Source organism: Letharia columbiana, assembly GCF_014066305.1.
Source record: "Letharia columbiana isolate WasteWater2 chromosome Unknown Sc0000032_s0, whole genome shotgun sequence".
NCBI lineage: Eukaryota > Fungi > Ascomycota > Lecanoromycetes > Lecanorales > Parmeliaceae > Letharia > Letharia columbiana.
Genome location: NW_023501075.1, coordinates 154,155 through 168,200, shown reverse-complemented (window position 1 = coordinate 168,200; position 14,046 = coordinate 154,155). Strand labels below are relative to the sequence as shown.

Here is a 14,046-nt window from a genome sequence, read left to right as displayed (position 1 = left end):
TTCCCGCTACCTATTATCTCCAAATATCGAATCGGAGGAATGTGTCGCCAAATTCCCCCCCCGCAGATCAAAAAGGTCTCATGGGAAGCTGGTAGGCACCGGCCCGTTGACTACTATAGTACATTAGCCAAATTCGAGATGCACGCGCCATCCCAAGCCACTAGGTACTCAACCAAGGGTGGCAATTGCGGTGGAGTAGGTTTCACTTCGTGGAGGGTGTGAGCGCTCACAATGGAAACGAAAAGCTGCAGGTCTGAGCATATTTCTCACATGTGAGATGTCATTGCAGACTGATCTGCCAAATGGGGCCTCGAAGTCATGCGTTGATCACGTGAGATAGGGGCGGAGCACTGAGAACTCTAGTATTTGTCGGGATTACCTTTTCAAGCTATCCCAGTCAATCGTGGCAATAGCAAACTTCAGGAAGCTACGGTAGCTTGGCGGCTCCTTTCCACCCTATGCTTTATGGCAACGTCATGATCGAAGATTTGCAAAACCCTAGGAAGGACACGAAGGCCTGGCCTGTTGCCCAATGGCCTATATATGTACCGCATTGAAAGGGTTCGATTGGCGAGCTTCAATGCAGGTCCCCTGTTTAGACATGATGCTAGACGCTGCAGAGGCAGTGCTCCCTCGTTCAGCTAGCAAAATCAGCCCCCCACGGTCTACGCCGATCAAGCGCTTTTTCTCCACACGCGAGACACCTCAACAGCGCAGCATGTTCATTGGTCAAATTTTCTTCCGAATACAAGCGTTCTCCAGGTATGGCAGTCAGGCATCGCTGTGATTCTCAAAATGGCCGGAGAATCTTTGGCTTTTTCAACGTCATAAAGTATGGATCACTGCTTTTCCATGGAACTTGGGCGTCTGCCAAAGCAGGAGGTCGTGCAACTTCACCTTCGTAATCGTCTAGTGGAAGACGTCCATTCTTGAAGGACAGTCTCGCATTCACTATATCTGTATTTCACAAGCTGACTTCAGAGCATGCTTCAGAGGCGTCCGAAAAGGCCTTGATGTGGACTGGAGACGAGAAGGCCGAAGAGGTCTTTAGAGGTCTAGTGCACTTCCGGTTGCGTGGAAAAGACTTCGATTGGCGCGGGCTTCTGTGAGACTGTTGCATACTAAGCCTACATACACTACTGCCAAATGTCTCACACCATAGCATGCGAACGTGCAGAAAACGACCCGTTATCACACCGGCAGAATCTAATTCGCCATATGATTCCGAGTACAAAGTTCCACCAGGCACAGAAGCTTATTGATTGCGCCAAATTCTCCTCGCAGATCCGTCTCATCAATCACAATAACTTCCGGGCTATGCCACCCTTACTGGAAACGTCAGCGAAGATAAGATACGACGATATCGAATCAGAAGTGGTCCCACCTTTGCGGATATATAGACCCGACGAAGGCACAGCGCGCGAAGGAAGTTCGTTACTTACGCGCAACGGCTGGTACGAATGCGGTATTGGCGACACCAATCGCCACACGATTTCAAAGCCGCGACATGCCTTTCTTGGGAAATCTGCTGCGTATTTGCGACACCAATGATTTTGCGCGCTCCGAAAGTCGTGCCGAGGTTTCAATGGGGGTTTGAAAAAAGGCTTTGAGATGGGGTGTTATAACACAACGGTGTCTGCTCCGCAGTTTGTCTGTTTCCAACCCAAAACAGTTTACCCATCTAAAACGATTGTTGCGCCCGCCAGTAGAACCCCAATTGTTCTCCTCCCCAAGTACAACAAAGATGTCCGTCCACGCCTCCGTCTACACCCCGCACACCGCCTGCCCATCCAACCTCCGCACCTTCAACGCCGACGGCTCCCGGATCAACCCCTCCACCTCCTCGCATCACGACTCTCAAGAACTGCTCCCGAAAAACGACAGCAACAACAACAACAACATCAACATCAACAACAGCGTGATGCAAGACCCGCTATTGGACAAAACGTACGCAATCACCCCGCACCGCGTCCGGTCACAACTCCTCGTCAACAACCTCAAAGCGTCGGGCATACTGCCGTACCAGGCTGATGAGACTGGTAGGCCGCCGCAGCTGAAGCACAGCGCGAGGGGGCTGGAGGCGATTGGGTTCGATGAGAACGCGAGTATGTATTCGAGTTATAAGGGGGAGGGGCAGAGGAGGGTGTGGAAGGATGATGGTGGGGGGAAGGAGAAGAAGGTGGGGGGGAAGAGGAGGTTTTTGAAGAAGTTGGTGGGGAAGGGGGAGGAGAAGGGGGAGAAGTTGTGAGTGGGTAGCTGCGGGTGAGAGGGAGTGGATGGGGGTGAGGGATGTATGTTTGTCAAAGGAGGAAGGACGGAAGGGTTCTTGTTGACGACTGAAACGATTCTATGTATTAAAATGGGACTGGAAAGATGAGTTGAGGGACATGGTTTTGAGATGAGGTTGTTTATATGCGGACAAGGAAGAAAGGGAGATGTAACGACTCCGATACAGTATTGTCAGTGTGATGTTGGGCTCAAGAGACAGCCAAACACACGAAAGGAACAAAGCCCAACGTATAACAGATTCAGTACTTGTGCTACATTAGACAATTCATTGACAATGCAAGAATGAGGAGAAAGATTCTGTTCCCCTTACAATCACCACACCGGAACACACCCAACCCTCCTTCACAACTCTCACTGCTCGTTTCACCACGCGCAAGAGCCATCATCCTTCCAACCAACAACACTCCTCACCTCGTGGCACAAAACCCCCGCAACGTAATAGAGTATTCAAAATAAAACTCCACTTGCAAACACAGGACACATGAACAGGCAAACCGCAGTTTCATTCCACACGTGCACACTGCAACCCGAAAGAAGCTGCGTCTCCCCAACGGCCTACTCTCCGTACAACAGACCGTTGACCCTGCACGAGGGTATCTGTATCAACATCACAAGCGAAAGGGGTCCAGCGAGACTCCCAAAGTCCCCGCCGGCACTCAAAGCCTGTTGATCGCTGTATCGATGCAGAATGATGCCGTGGACGGCACGTAGTAGATCAACCTTCGGTGCAGTGGCCCTCTCATGCCAGGCGCGTACGGCCTTGACGTAGAGTACACCTTGCATCGCACCATCATAGGGATTTGAACGCCGAAATGTCAATTTCCGAACAGCATGGACTCAATGCGAAATCCTACCCCTGCGGATCTGCAAGAGCGCGCGAGGTTTGGCTGTACATGTTATCCCCCCCTCGGGATTGCGGTTGGAAGAGCCCTGGGCTGTTGTAGATGGCGGGCGTGTATAAGACGGAGGCGGAGACGCTTCAGGAATATTCGACAGCTTTGACACACGGTCCCACGTTGCTTGTTGTCGATCAACGCTTGGATGAATCCGCGCGGGGGGGAAGATAAAGGGGCTGGCTGCTCGATTGTTGAAGGAGGTGAAAGAGAGAGAGATTTTTTTTTACAAGCGATCGACCTCATCGTCGCGATTCCCATGGAACCGAAAGGAGGAGTCCAGCCCTCTGATTGAAGTGGTACAAAACCATTCCAGCATCAGGATTGGAAAAAACGTCGAAAAAAAGCGTGACCTAAGCCAGCAGAGAGAACTCAACCTTCTTGGCATCAGGACAAGCGCCCCTCGGCCATGGAATTTTTCAACCCGCTAAATCCGAAAATCTCGGACTTAAAAACGCAGTCTCCAACCCACGAACCATTCATCCCCAACTTCCACCCCCACAACCTCCTCCACCGACCTCCCTCCGCACCCCATCCCCACCAACCACCCCTCCCAAGAATGGCACAAGGCGTCATCAAAACCCGCAAACCCCCGCCCTCCTCACGCAAACCCTCCACCGCCGGTCCCAAAAAGGGACAACGGGCCATCGCGCCGAAGAAGAGGAATCTGGTGGCGCAGAAGAAGATCACCAAGGTACGTCAGATATCGGATGTTGTTCGGTTGATAGAGAGAGTGGGGGGGGAGAGAGGGAGAGTGTGTGCGCGGCTGACGGTGTGTGCGCAACGGTGTAGAAGTATACGGCCGGGTTGACGGGGAAGACGGAGCGGGCGTTGGCGGAGAGGGCGGGGCATTTGGAGATGTTGGGGGGGGGGAAGAAGAAGAAGAAGAGGGAGGAGAGAAAGGGGGGTGGTGCTGGGGACGGGGAGGGGATCGAGGGTGGGAAGGGGAAGGGGGGGAAGTAGATTGGGGGGGGGAAGGAGATGGTGTTTGTTGGGTTGACAGAGGAGGAGGGGGGGGGAGTTTGCTTGGGATAACTTCGAGGAAATTCTGCGAGAGGGACGGGATGCGCCGGCCAGCCTAGAAGTACAAGTGCGAGCGATAAAGACACCCCTTGCTGCTCCGCGCGTGGATATCGCCAAAACACCCGAGCGCCCACAAGACTTCCAGTTCCAATCAAAAGTCCGCTCGGACAATCAAACGGCCCTCGCCGCCTCTCCACCACCCGACTCCAACGCCTCCTGTCTCGCCTTTCCCTTTCCGATACCACCTAGACCTACACCCATCCTCCTAGCGACGTACCTCTGCGCAACAACGCCCACGCCCAGGGAAAGCACTTCTTCAACCCACTCCGCAACCCACTCTCTCGGATCTACGCCACCTGAATTCACAATCTCCGCAATCTCGTCGGGTAAGCCTGACTCGGCTGATTCGGAAGTTGCGGACGCGTCAAGCCACTCGGTCCATTTCTGTGGCAGCGTTTGTGTGACGGTGTTGAATGTGATGCCGTGGATAGGATCGTGGAGGTAGATAGCAAAGGAGATTAGCTCGTCATCCTCTTCTGGCTCGACAGCACCTTCCTCACCCTTTGGCTGAGACTTTGGACCGCCTAAGAAGTCTTCGGGCGAGGTCTGGCTGATGGCTTGGATGGCAAGGAAAATGTCGCTGCTGCGGACTGGGTTGCTTTCACTCAGGACCTCCGTAGCCTGCTTGGCCGCTTCCTCCAACCCACCGCGTGGCGCAAAGTAGTCAGTTGCGTAAGACTCGGCGCTGACTTTCGAGAGCTTGGTTCCCTCTACAAGTCCCTTGACGGCTCCCAAGTTTCTAGCTTCGGTCGCTTGCCTCCACCAGGGCCCATCGCTCCAGCCACTGCTGCTTGAGCCTGTGAAACCCGCATCCTCGCCGCGCCTCTGAGTGGATTCTTGCCCCCGCTGGATGACCATGAGATCGCCGCCCTCGACTTGTGCCATGACGCGGGAGAAGGTAGAATAAATTAGGGGATCGAGTGAAGGATAGCCGACGATGTCGTGGGTGATGTGGATTTGTAGACGCTCATGCGAGGAGATAGGTGGAGCGAGGGTGTGCAAGATGTTTGAGAAAGTTGGAAGGGCGCGAGAGCGAAGTTCGCCGCCTAGAATCAATGTCAATCTCAAGATGACAGCTAGAGGAACATTGGAAGAGCGTACCTAGACCGCGTAAAGCACCCACATTGCCCTTGACCTGCTCTGCCCACCGCTGAGCCTCCTCGTTCTGCCTGATTTCCTTTGCCAACGCTTCAGCCTGCTTCACAGCAGCGCTCGCCGTAGAGAACACGCTTCCCCACCATCCTCCACCCGAGCTCTGCGCCTGCACTGCTTCTGGCACAAAAGAGGCAGACTTCTCGGGTTCACTCTCCCCTTCTCCACTGCTCGCCGGGGTAAAGCTGTTATGGAAAGATCGGGTACTGTCTCCCGACTTGCGTAGACGTGCTTTCTCCTCACTGGACCGCGCGCCATCGGTAGAGCTAGGTGTAGCTGCTCGAGTAAGCTTAGGAGACGACCTCGTTCCCGATGCTGTTGATGTACTCTGTGGCCGAGGCGTATGTGGGCGACTGCTGGGCTTTGGTCTCTCTGGTATGCCTAGTTCTTCGAGGAGATCTGCATCTGTTTGCTGGCCGTCTGTTGCTGGTTTGGGGGCTTGGACTGCGGTGCCATCGCCCTCCAACCCCTCGAATTGAGCGAAAAGCTCTTCATCCGTCAGCTTCTCTTTCTTCGACATGATTGCAGGTTTTCAAATTCGTACAATGGGTGGAAGTGAAGTGAAGTGGATGATGCTAGTTGGTTGCTCGGGATTGGGCCAGGGTCCTCGGCTAGTGTTGCTCTTTTGAAAGATTGATGGAAGTGAATTGAACAACACCACAATAATATCATTGACCGGTTAAATAATTAAATAATGTCTATTGACTGTATTGTAAAGATGGCTATTGTCCATCCATCCTGGCGAATTGACCAGCCACTCGCCTCTGAATGGGGTATAAGTAGGTGTCCGAATCTCTTCCAAATTTCTCATTCTACATCATCCACAACGTTACATTGCTGTACGCAGACATTTTCTACAAGCATCTTCCTCCTTTACTTTGGCTACTTCTCGTACTATTGCATCATCTCCGAGGTCTGGTACCCGTTGTTTCTACAAGAATACCCCCTTTTCCCCATTTTCAGCAAGCTTCTTTTGCTCTCAAAGCTATCATGGACCCCGATGTAAGTCTCGTTCTTCCGGCTGCGTTCCCATCTCTCTGACAAATGCAGTCATACCAAGCCTACATCGCCGGCCAGGCTGGTCCTGACAGTCCCTACCGTTTCGGCCTCACGTCGTCTCAATACGTCCAGCATCTGGCTAAAGTCGCTCCTGTTGGCCGCTTTGGTGGTGCTATTCGACCGGCTGGTTCCCCGTTGAATCCAGCTACGTCTCCTTACGACAGTCCTTATACTGCTACCACTGGACAGGCTGCTTCCCGGTTGGTTGGAGCAGATACTCGTCCTGCTACCCCTTCTCCTGCCAACAATGGACCGGCTACTGGCCCGTCGATTGGCGCCATTGCTTGTCCTGTTACTCCTACCACGACCGCTGGACCGGCTACTGGCCCGTCGATTGGCGCCATTGCTTGTCCTGTTACTCCTACCACGACCGCTGGACCGGCTGCTAGCCCAAATATTGGATCAAAGACTCGTCTTGTTACCCCTGCTCTCTCCGCTGGAAACAACAGCGTCCCCTCTTCTCCGGCTCAATCTCCGGTTCGTTCCCCATCACCAGACGCCATACAGCTCATCTCGTCCCTCGCAAACTACGAATCCCTCTCGGATGATGCCCTCTACGATGCAGCATTGAATGCTCAGCAAGCCATGGTGAAATGGCAAGAGGAGTACATGGCCCTCGAGACCGAAATCACTCGCATGCGCAGATTCCCTCACAACAGGAAAGAGAAGCGCAAAGCCAACCCACGCAAAGTCGAAGATCCCGACGAATACGACTCTCCAGGGCAGCCTACCCCCAACATCACCCAAACGACGGGTAACAACCCCCGAAACACAACCAGACCACGTGCCACCAACCCCATCAACAAGCCACCTTTCAATGGCCGCAGACCCCGCAACGAGCTCCATATCGACATGAACGAGCCCATGCAGCCCGTCGAAGGCAAGCGTATCCGCAAGCCACGCGTCATTGACGACATCGACGCAGCGGTAACCGCCCCCCAAAAGTCCACCAAACGCGCCCGCGAGCCAGAGAACGACGCTACCAATGTACCGGCAGTAGACCAGCCAGCTGCCAAAAAGCAGGACACGCGCGCCCGCTCATTCACGCCACCGGACTGGGTCCGTACCGCTCGCACCATCGAACCGGAGGCCAAAGAAACCTCCGCAGCCCCTCAGATCGAACCGAAGAAGCGGGAACGACCCGCCAAAGCCGCCCCAAAGCCACTCATCAAGACGGAGCCGAAGGAGGAGACGGAGGGCAAGGATCCCGTGAGAGCGGCGGCCGCGAGACTGATGTGGGCGAAGCGCCAGGCGAACGGGACGAATGGGCGCCATGGAGGTGCGCCGAAGGGGAGTACGGTGGCCAAGGCGAAGGGGAAGGAGGAAGGCGGAGAGGGCGAGGAGGGGGGGAAGTAGCCGGAGAAAGGGGGGGGGCTGGAGGGGGAGGATTGGGTGTGATTTAGCGAGATGCAGGGGAAGATACCCCGAACATGACACGAAATGGCACGTTGTTTAGTTGAGTGTAAACCGAGGAATACTTCGTTGTTGGGGGAGATACCCCAAATATCACACATTGAATGGTCCGGAACCGGAGAAAGGATCCAAAATGATGAATTTGTGTCTATGCTCTCGTGACTCATAAGGCATCATCTCATCAATCTGTCTACGTCAAGCCCTGAACCTCCAAGTCCGGGCCCATTGGAAGGTCATATGGAAGGTCTACAAGCCCATCCAACATCCAATTCAAGGGGTCAAAGACCTCGTAATTGGATTCCCCACCGAAGCCATCCGAAGGGGTGAGGGTACCGCCGACCAGGGCTGAGGGGGCGAGACCGTTGTCTGCGAGGGAGGTGGCGGAGGATTCGACGGCGGAGTCGGGATTGGTTGGGTTTCTGAGCGCGGCTGGGGACATTGTCAGCGATTGACGAGTACTTGTAGACAGGGAAAGGAAGAATGGGCATACATTCGAGGTTACCGCGACCTTGGGCTTGGAATTCCTCCCGCCATCGCCAGACGGAGTCGAAAACCAGGCTCATGCTCATACGGCATTTGACTTTGAGTTGCAATGAGCTGTCAGTGCTGTCATTGGTCGCGACCGCTCGTCTCGAGCCAGCTCCGCTGCTTCTCCAGAGCTGTGCCAAGACCTCAGCTAATCTGTTTGGCAGATCATTTGGGAAAACACTGATGGATCGGATTGCTTGAATGGTGCGGTTGAATAAGTTTCTGCCGTATTCGATGTCGACGTGACTGGCGAAGAAGCTGTTCATTAGCTTCAACAGCGAGAAGCCACCGGCAATAATCATTTGGAGGATGTAATTGGTAGAGTAAATGAGTACGTTGCCCGCGGCTGTGTTGACGTTGAAGGCCGCTTCAAGGAACAAGGTCGTCGAGCGCCACAAGGCGAAGAGGTCCATGTGGTAACCGTTTGAGGATGGGGAGTCGAAGAAGGCTGAGAGACGGAGATGAAGGTTGGCGGCGCGGAGATAGACTGTAGAGACTGCCAAAGTGTTAGAATTCTTGGAGGCTGGTGCCAGGGTCGAGGCGATCTGAAGACACGAAAAAGGTGGCCACAAAGGGCGAAAGTTGGGGTCGCAAAAGATGCACGTACAAGAACCATGAAGCTGCAGCTTTTGCTCCAGATCCTCGTAATCTCTAGCAAGGAAAGTGGTATGCGTCCATCGCTCGTTGTCACTGACCAACCCTACAGGGTCTAAACGATTGCTGTACAGCGCCTTTGTAACTTTGTTGCTAAACGTTTCAATCAACAATCGTCCATAGACGTCATCAGAAAGTCTAAAGCTAGGTTCGTGTGCCCCTGAAGGAGCAAGCGTCCAGTCAAAGAACGTTGTTGGAGGTTGACCGTAGCCAGTAGCGACTCTTTTGAGGTTCAGCTTCTGTAGGCGGGTGGAATGCACGATGGTAAGACTTACCGCTGTGCGACAGCATTGCAAGTAGCCCATGTCCGTACACGATCCCTTAACTCCTCTTCCCGCAATTCAACCTTGAATTTGGTAAAGTCTTGGGCATGAGAGGGTCGGTGCAGGCCAATCTGCATTGCGATTTGCATCATCAATCCGGAGAGCATGAATGTCGGGTCTGAAGAAGTGCTGCTTATTGGTAGAGGCCACGTGCAGAGAATACATAATGCTTTCACAACAATGTAGTTTTGGGGAACTTCTGCAAGCGTCTTCCAAAGTAGTTCAGATAGTGGACCAGCCAACGCCGTCAGAAGAGAGAGGTCGTATCGACGAGTCGCTACGCTGACGATGACCCAGAATAGCAAAGGGGATGATTGGTGGTATTCGTCTGGGGGCCTTGTTGGATCGAGGAAGGGTATAAAAGGATGGTGGAACGTAAAGAAGCTGGTTATCCTGTCAGACGAGTTTCATGTAGGGTCTGGACTATCACATACTACTGGAACAATTCCTGCACCTGGTCGTGGGTAAGAACAATATCCCCAATCCGTCTGGTAAGCAGCAGCTGGGCATTTGGACTCCTTAAAAAGGATCCACCCTCAAGTCCAGATCTCAAGTCCATCAAAGATGCCACAGCCTCCTCGGAGCCCATATACTGATCCAGATGTGCAGGTAGGTGGGATATAGTAGGGCTAACAGAAGTACTCAATGCAGCCTTGATCGTAGGTCCAGTCGTAGGTGGTGAGGTCTGTTGGAGGCCTAGCTGCCTTCTCAACTCCACGATTTCTCGCTCCATCTCTGCATTTTTGCTCCGCTTTCCTACTCTTTTGAAGTTGGACTCGATCTTGCACTCCAGGTTTAGGCGCTGACATCGTGTGCATGTCGTGTACAACGGTTCCGTAACAACGTCGCACCGTAGCTGATCGTTGACTCATCAGCTGTGTAACCTTCTCTGCGCACGACCAATGCCAAACCCACCTTCTGCTGCCGGCATTCATTACACGCCCTCTTCACTCCGGGTTGTCTCCTCTTATCCCCAAAACTGCCCTCATATTCATCCTGCTCACTCGCGCTCGAACTCTCTCTCTTCCTGCTGCGTTTCCCTTTGACACCGGTGGGGCTGGCGGCTGTACTTGTGGGAGCAGTATTGCCAACACTGCCAGCACTGCTCTGTGGACGAGGCAATGCAGCGGCGGGCAGCGGGTTCATGGGACCGGAGAAGCAAGGGGGACTTAGTTGAGACAGCGCTCCGAAGTCGGTGATTTGAGAGGGCGACCATGGTGGGGGATTTAGCGTATGCACAAAGGTCCGGAATCCTTGGCGCTGAGAAAATCGCACACACCCCTTCAAGAACAGTAGTGAATAGCTTCATCTTCTCCAATATCGTAATTTTATTACTACCTTCGTAACAAGTGAAGCTTCTGTATACCTCGCTTAGCCATTTCTTGGTGTTTCTTCTCGATGATTCCATATAGCTCCCAGCCAACGTAGATAGATTACGATTCTATAGCAAAGGAAGGAGGAGAGGCCAATAGATATTGTGGGCGAAGAAAGAGATATTACGATATTTTTAAGCAAAAAAACTAAAGCAAGGTGTATAGGAACTTTACTTGCTACGAGTGGTGAAAAGGTTAAAAGAGAGAAGATGAAGCTATTCACTACTACTCTTGGTGAGGATGCTAATAATCGTGCCACGCACTTAACTGGCTACCTCGACACTAGCGAGGTAAATGCGTAGCACGATTTCCGTGGAGAAGGCGGACTGGGCAGAGTGTACGATTTCAAATAGCTTTCTCTTATATTTACAGATGCGCGAAGATCCTTTGAATACAATGCCAGAATACATCCCCGAAATTGCCTTTTTTCCATTCTTTACCTCTCATACTTAAACGGATAATTCCTATTCACTATCACCGCCCCATGAGGACACGCAGTATTCTTCGGCAGATACATCGGCAGTACTGAAAGACAAGATACATCAAGGGTTCCATCCGCATTGACGTTGACCACCGAGGACCCTCCAGCCTTGCCCTCAAGCGTGCAGTCATAAGCACCATCAAACAGCACCGGCAAACTCAGTCCCTGAAGGTTTTTGTAAAGCGTCAAAGCAGCGGAGGGATCCGTCGTACCGTTGGCAGCGGGCGTTCCAGCGGAAGAGACCTGATATTGACGCTGCGGGACGGAGCTCCAGTAGAAGGTCTCCGATTCTCCGCCCGTAGACACGCTTGAATGACACACAGTACCTTTGGGACTGCAGGTTCTCTCTAGCTGGAAGGCCGCTAGAGTAGATGTGGCGAGGGCTGTTGCGGTGAAGTTGTGTTTTGACAGAACCTCAGACAAAGCGTAGGTGTTGGCCGCGGCGTCGAGGGGGGGAATTGGTCAGGATTGGTGACGTTAGGGGGAATTATTTCAATACCAGTCTCACCGGAGAAGAGGCCGGCGCCAGCGAATGTGATGAATGTTGGGACATCGCTCATGATCAGCTGGAGACCTGCTTCCAGAAATCGAATTAATGGCGGATGCGGACGGCAAGCTCGCTTGCGACACTCGGCGAGTTGGGTGCTGTTCGTGGTTGAGGGCCACATTGCAGAGCTAACCCCAGGCGCGTGACGCAGACTTTTTGTGAAGGCTTGAATAGCTATGTTCGCTGGATTTGAGACATTTGTTGATGGCTGCATAGAAGCTCCTGCAGCAGCAGTCTTGAGAGGAAAGTCAGTAAGGTGATCGATGAAGGCTAGATCGGACACTGCCTACACCCCAGAATGGCAGCCCGGCAGTAAAGGCTGTCGAGAGAGCCCCCAAGTTGATCTTTGCGTCTCCACTTGTTGTCACGATAGTTGAGAGTGTCGAACTTTGCGTCGATGTTGATTGAAGGGCTAAATCAGGATTAGTCAAAAGCAACGAATTAGTGATTATGCATATTTGAACGATCTATGACTGACCAGTATAGTAATTGGTAAAGAACGCATTGATGGCCAGTATGTTGCTCACAGCATGTGGCCTGAGGCGCAATGCTTGGAGACAGGAACGGTAACAACTGAATTGGCTGCGTCCAATCACAGGAAGCAAGTGGTGCGCCAATTCCTCCAGTGGTGTTGTTGCTGGTACAATCCTCCAGATTGACTGTTGCCGCTGCTCGGCGCAGAAAACACGTTGACCAGGGTTCATCTGGCCTGCAGCAGTTTGTGTCTGGTGTTTGAAAGTTTGTCACTGCTCCTACATAATCTCCGTCGGTGCAATTGGGGGTCGTCGCTCTCCATCCCGTTGCTGGATCGCCGAGATATTTTGCAATGTCCAGCTGGTCCCAGCATGTGCTGTCGAAGTTACCGTTCAGTTGCGTGCAGCTGGAAGCTTGCCTTTTTGCAACAGACTAAAAGGTTAAGACACCGTCGATAGGTTTCCCCGCCGCAAGAGCGAGGAATGTAGAAGCTGGCACAGCAAAATGAGGAAATGAACTTAACATTGTGGGAATGAGCGAGCGACGAGATGGTTCTGAGATTGCGACGTACGTATTCTTAGTAGTAAAAGTCTAGAACAAGAATATGGGATCAGATGGATCTCATGAAAGGGCATCGACGGTTTGTACGTCTTTATACAGGAAGCGCATTGATAGTTAGGCTCACAGTCACCCCACTTGAAACGACGCGGCCGTGGTTCCTGGCTATACATCGCGGTGTGCCGTTTTATCGCGATCTGGCAGATGGCTTGTTTCGCCTTCGTTTTTTTCACGTTCCGCAATGCGTATAGCATTAGATCTGTGCTATTATCCAGTAGTCTGGTGAATAAGCTGGACGCCAGAGAAGTCCCATTCGAGTGGGGCGTCTACTGCGCGTATGTCACATTGAGGCTGAGGCGACTGCCCAAATCGGGTAGAGTATGCCGTCGCTGTTTCAGCGCCAACAGACACGCAATTCATAACCATAGGTCTTGACAAACTCATTTTCTTCTTTCTTGACTGACTCCAAAGTCGAACGTCGGAAAAGAGAGAATGGAAAAGATTATCGAAGGATTGGTTTGTTCTAGCGTAGTAAAGTCTGCACTCGAGAAAGGTAGTTCACCCGTAACGTACCAAGTAGGGATTCGTCGATTATTCAGTAGCACGATGGAGGTAGCAGAGTGTTAGAAGTACGGCGGAGCGTTGAACCTGTCGAGGACGCCCGCTGGTAAGTAGACACTACGCGGACGAAGGACTGAAGGACCGTTGAAGTGCGGTGGGAAGCTTTGCTTCCTTGGCAACGCCGAACAAGCAGTATTCATCGCCAACGTGCCCTTTTCCCCTTCCTGAACACTAAAGTATCCGTGGACCACATCGTCGGCTCTCGAATTCTACGAGAGCTGATGGATTAGATGACCCTCCCTTCCAAAAAGCCTCACAACGTACCCGGGTCTCTCAATGCCAGTCCCTTTTTATTTGCTGCAACTACTCACTGAAATAGGCATTATGGCTATCAAAACTTCTGCAATCCTCCTTACTACTTCCCCATTTCCAACCGGTATTAGCCATACGTAATAGTCCTTATAGCCAACCAATATAGCAGGTCCCTCTCCTTCCGCTATCCTTACTACTAAGTCGTATGAAAACGGTGTAGAAAGCTATATACATATACGGACGAGCGTAAGCCTTCCTACAGTCAATTTTGCGCCTAGCAATGCCGATATAGAGTCTCTGTTGATTCGTGTTATGGGGTAGAAATAAGAATGGCAAATAGGAAATA

At 52.3% G+C, this 14,046-nt stretch overlaps 6 protein-coding genes across 6 annotated transcripts; 3 read left to right on the top strand and 3 right to left on the bottom strand.

The window, feature by feature from the left end:
* Positions 1-1,744: 1,744 nt before the first annotated feature.
* HO173_008537 (uncharacterized protein) lies at positions 1,745-2,248 on the top strand (the record flags this gene model as incomplete). Its single annotated transcript, XM_037310437.1, has 1 exon — positions 1,745-2,248. The coding sequence occupies one exon, from the start codon at positions 1,745-1,747 to the stop codon at positions 2,246-2,248; it is 504 nt and encodes a 167-aa protein (XP_037162670.1).
* Positions 2,249-3,741: 1,493 nt separating this feature from the next.
* Positions 3,742-4,145, top strand: HO173_008536 (uncharacterized protein; the record flags this gene model as incomplete). The annotated part of the gene is made up of 2 exons (XM_037310436.1): positions 3,742-3,876; positions 3,975-4,145. The coding sequence occupies 2 exons, from the start codon at positions 3,742-3,744 to the stop codon at positions 4,143-4,145; spliced, it is 306 nt and encodes a 101-aa protein (XP_037162669.1).
* A 231-nt stretch (positions 4,146-4,376) lies between these two features.
* On the bottom strand, positions 4,377-5,937 carry HO173_008535 (uncharacterized protein; the record flags this gene model as incomplete). Its single annotated transcript, XM_037310435.1, has 2 exons — positions 4,377-5,311; positions 5,367-5,937. The coding sequence occupies 2 exons, from the start codon at positions 5,935-5,937 to the stop codon at positions 4,377-4,379; spliced, it is 1,506 nt and encodes a 501-aa protein (XP_037162668.1).
* Positions 5,938-6,407: 470 nt separating this feature from the next.
* HO173_008534 (uncharacterized protein) lies at positions 6,408-7,832 on the top strand (the record flags this gene model as incomplete). Its single annotated transcript, XM_037310434.1, has 2 exons — positions 6,408-6,419; positions 6,468-7,832. The coding sequence occupies 2 exons, from the start codon at positions 6,408-6,410 to the stop codon at positions 7,830-7,832; spliced, it is 1,377 nt and encodes a 458-aa protein (XP_037162667.1).
* Positions 7,833-8,079: 247 nt separating this feature from the next.
* On the bottom strand, positions 8,080-10,540 carry HO173_008533 (uncharacterized protein; the record flags this gene model as incomplete). Its single annotated transcript, XM_037310433.1, has 6 exons — positions 8,080-8,318; positions 8,380-8,913; positions 9,025-9,293; positions 9,347-9,778; positions 9,829-10,250; positions 10,310-10,540. 6 exons carry the CDS (start codon positions 10,538-10,540, stop codon positions 8,080-8,082), a joined length of 2,127 nt encoding a protein of 708 aa, XP_037162666.1.
* Positions 10,541-11,610: 1,070 nt separating this feature from the next.
* HO173_008532 (uncharacterized protein) lies at positions 11,611-12,499 on the bottom strand (the record flags this gene model as incomplete). Its single annotated transcript, XM_037310432.1, has 3 exons — positions 11,611-12,030; positions 12,086-12,207; positions 12,274-12,499. The coding sequence occupies 3 exons, from the start codon at positions 12,497-12,499 to the stop codon at positions 11,611-11,613; spliced, it is 768 nt and encodes a 255-aa protein (XP_037162665.1).
* Positions 12,500-14,046: the final 1,547 nt, after the last annotated feature.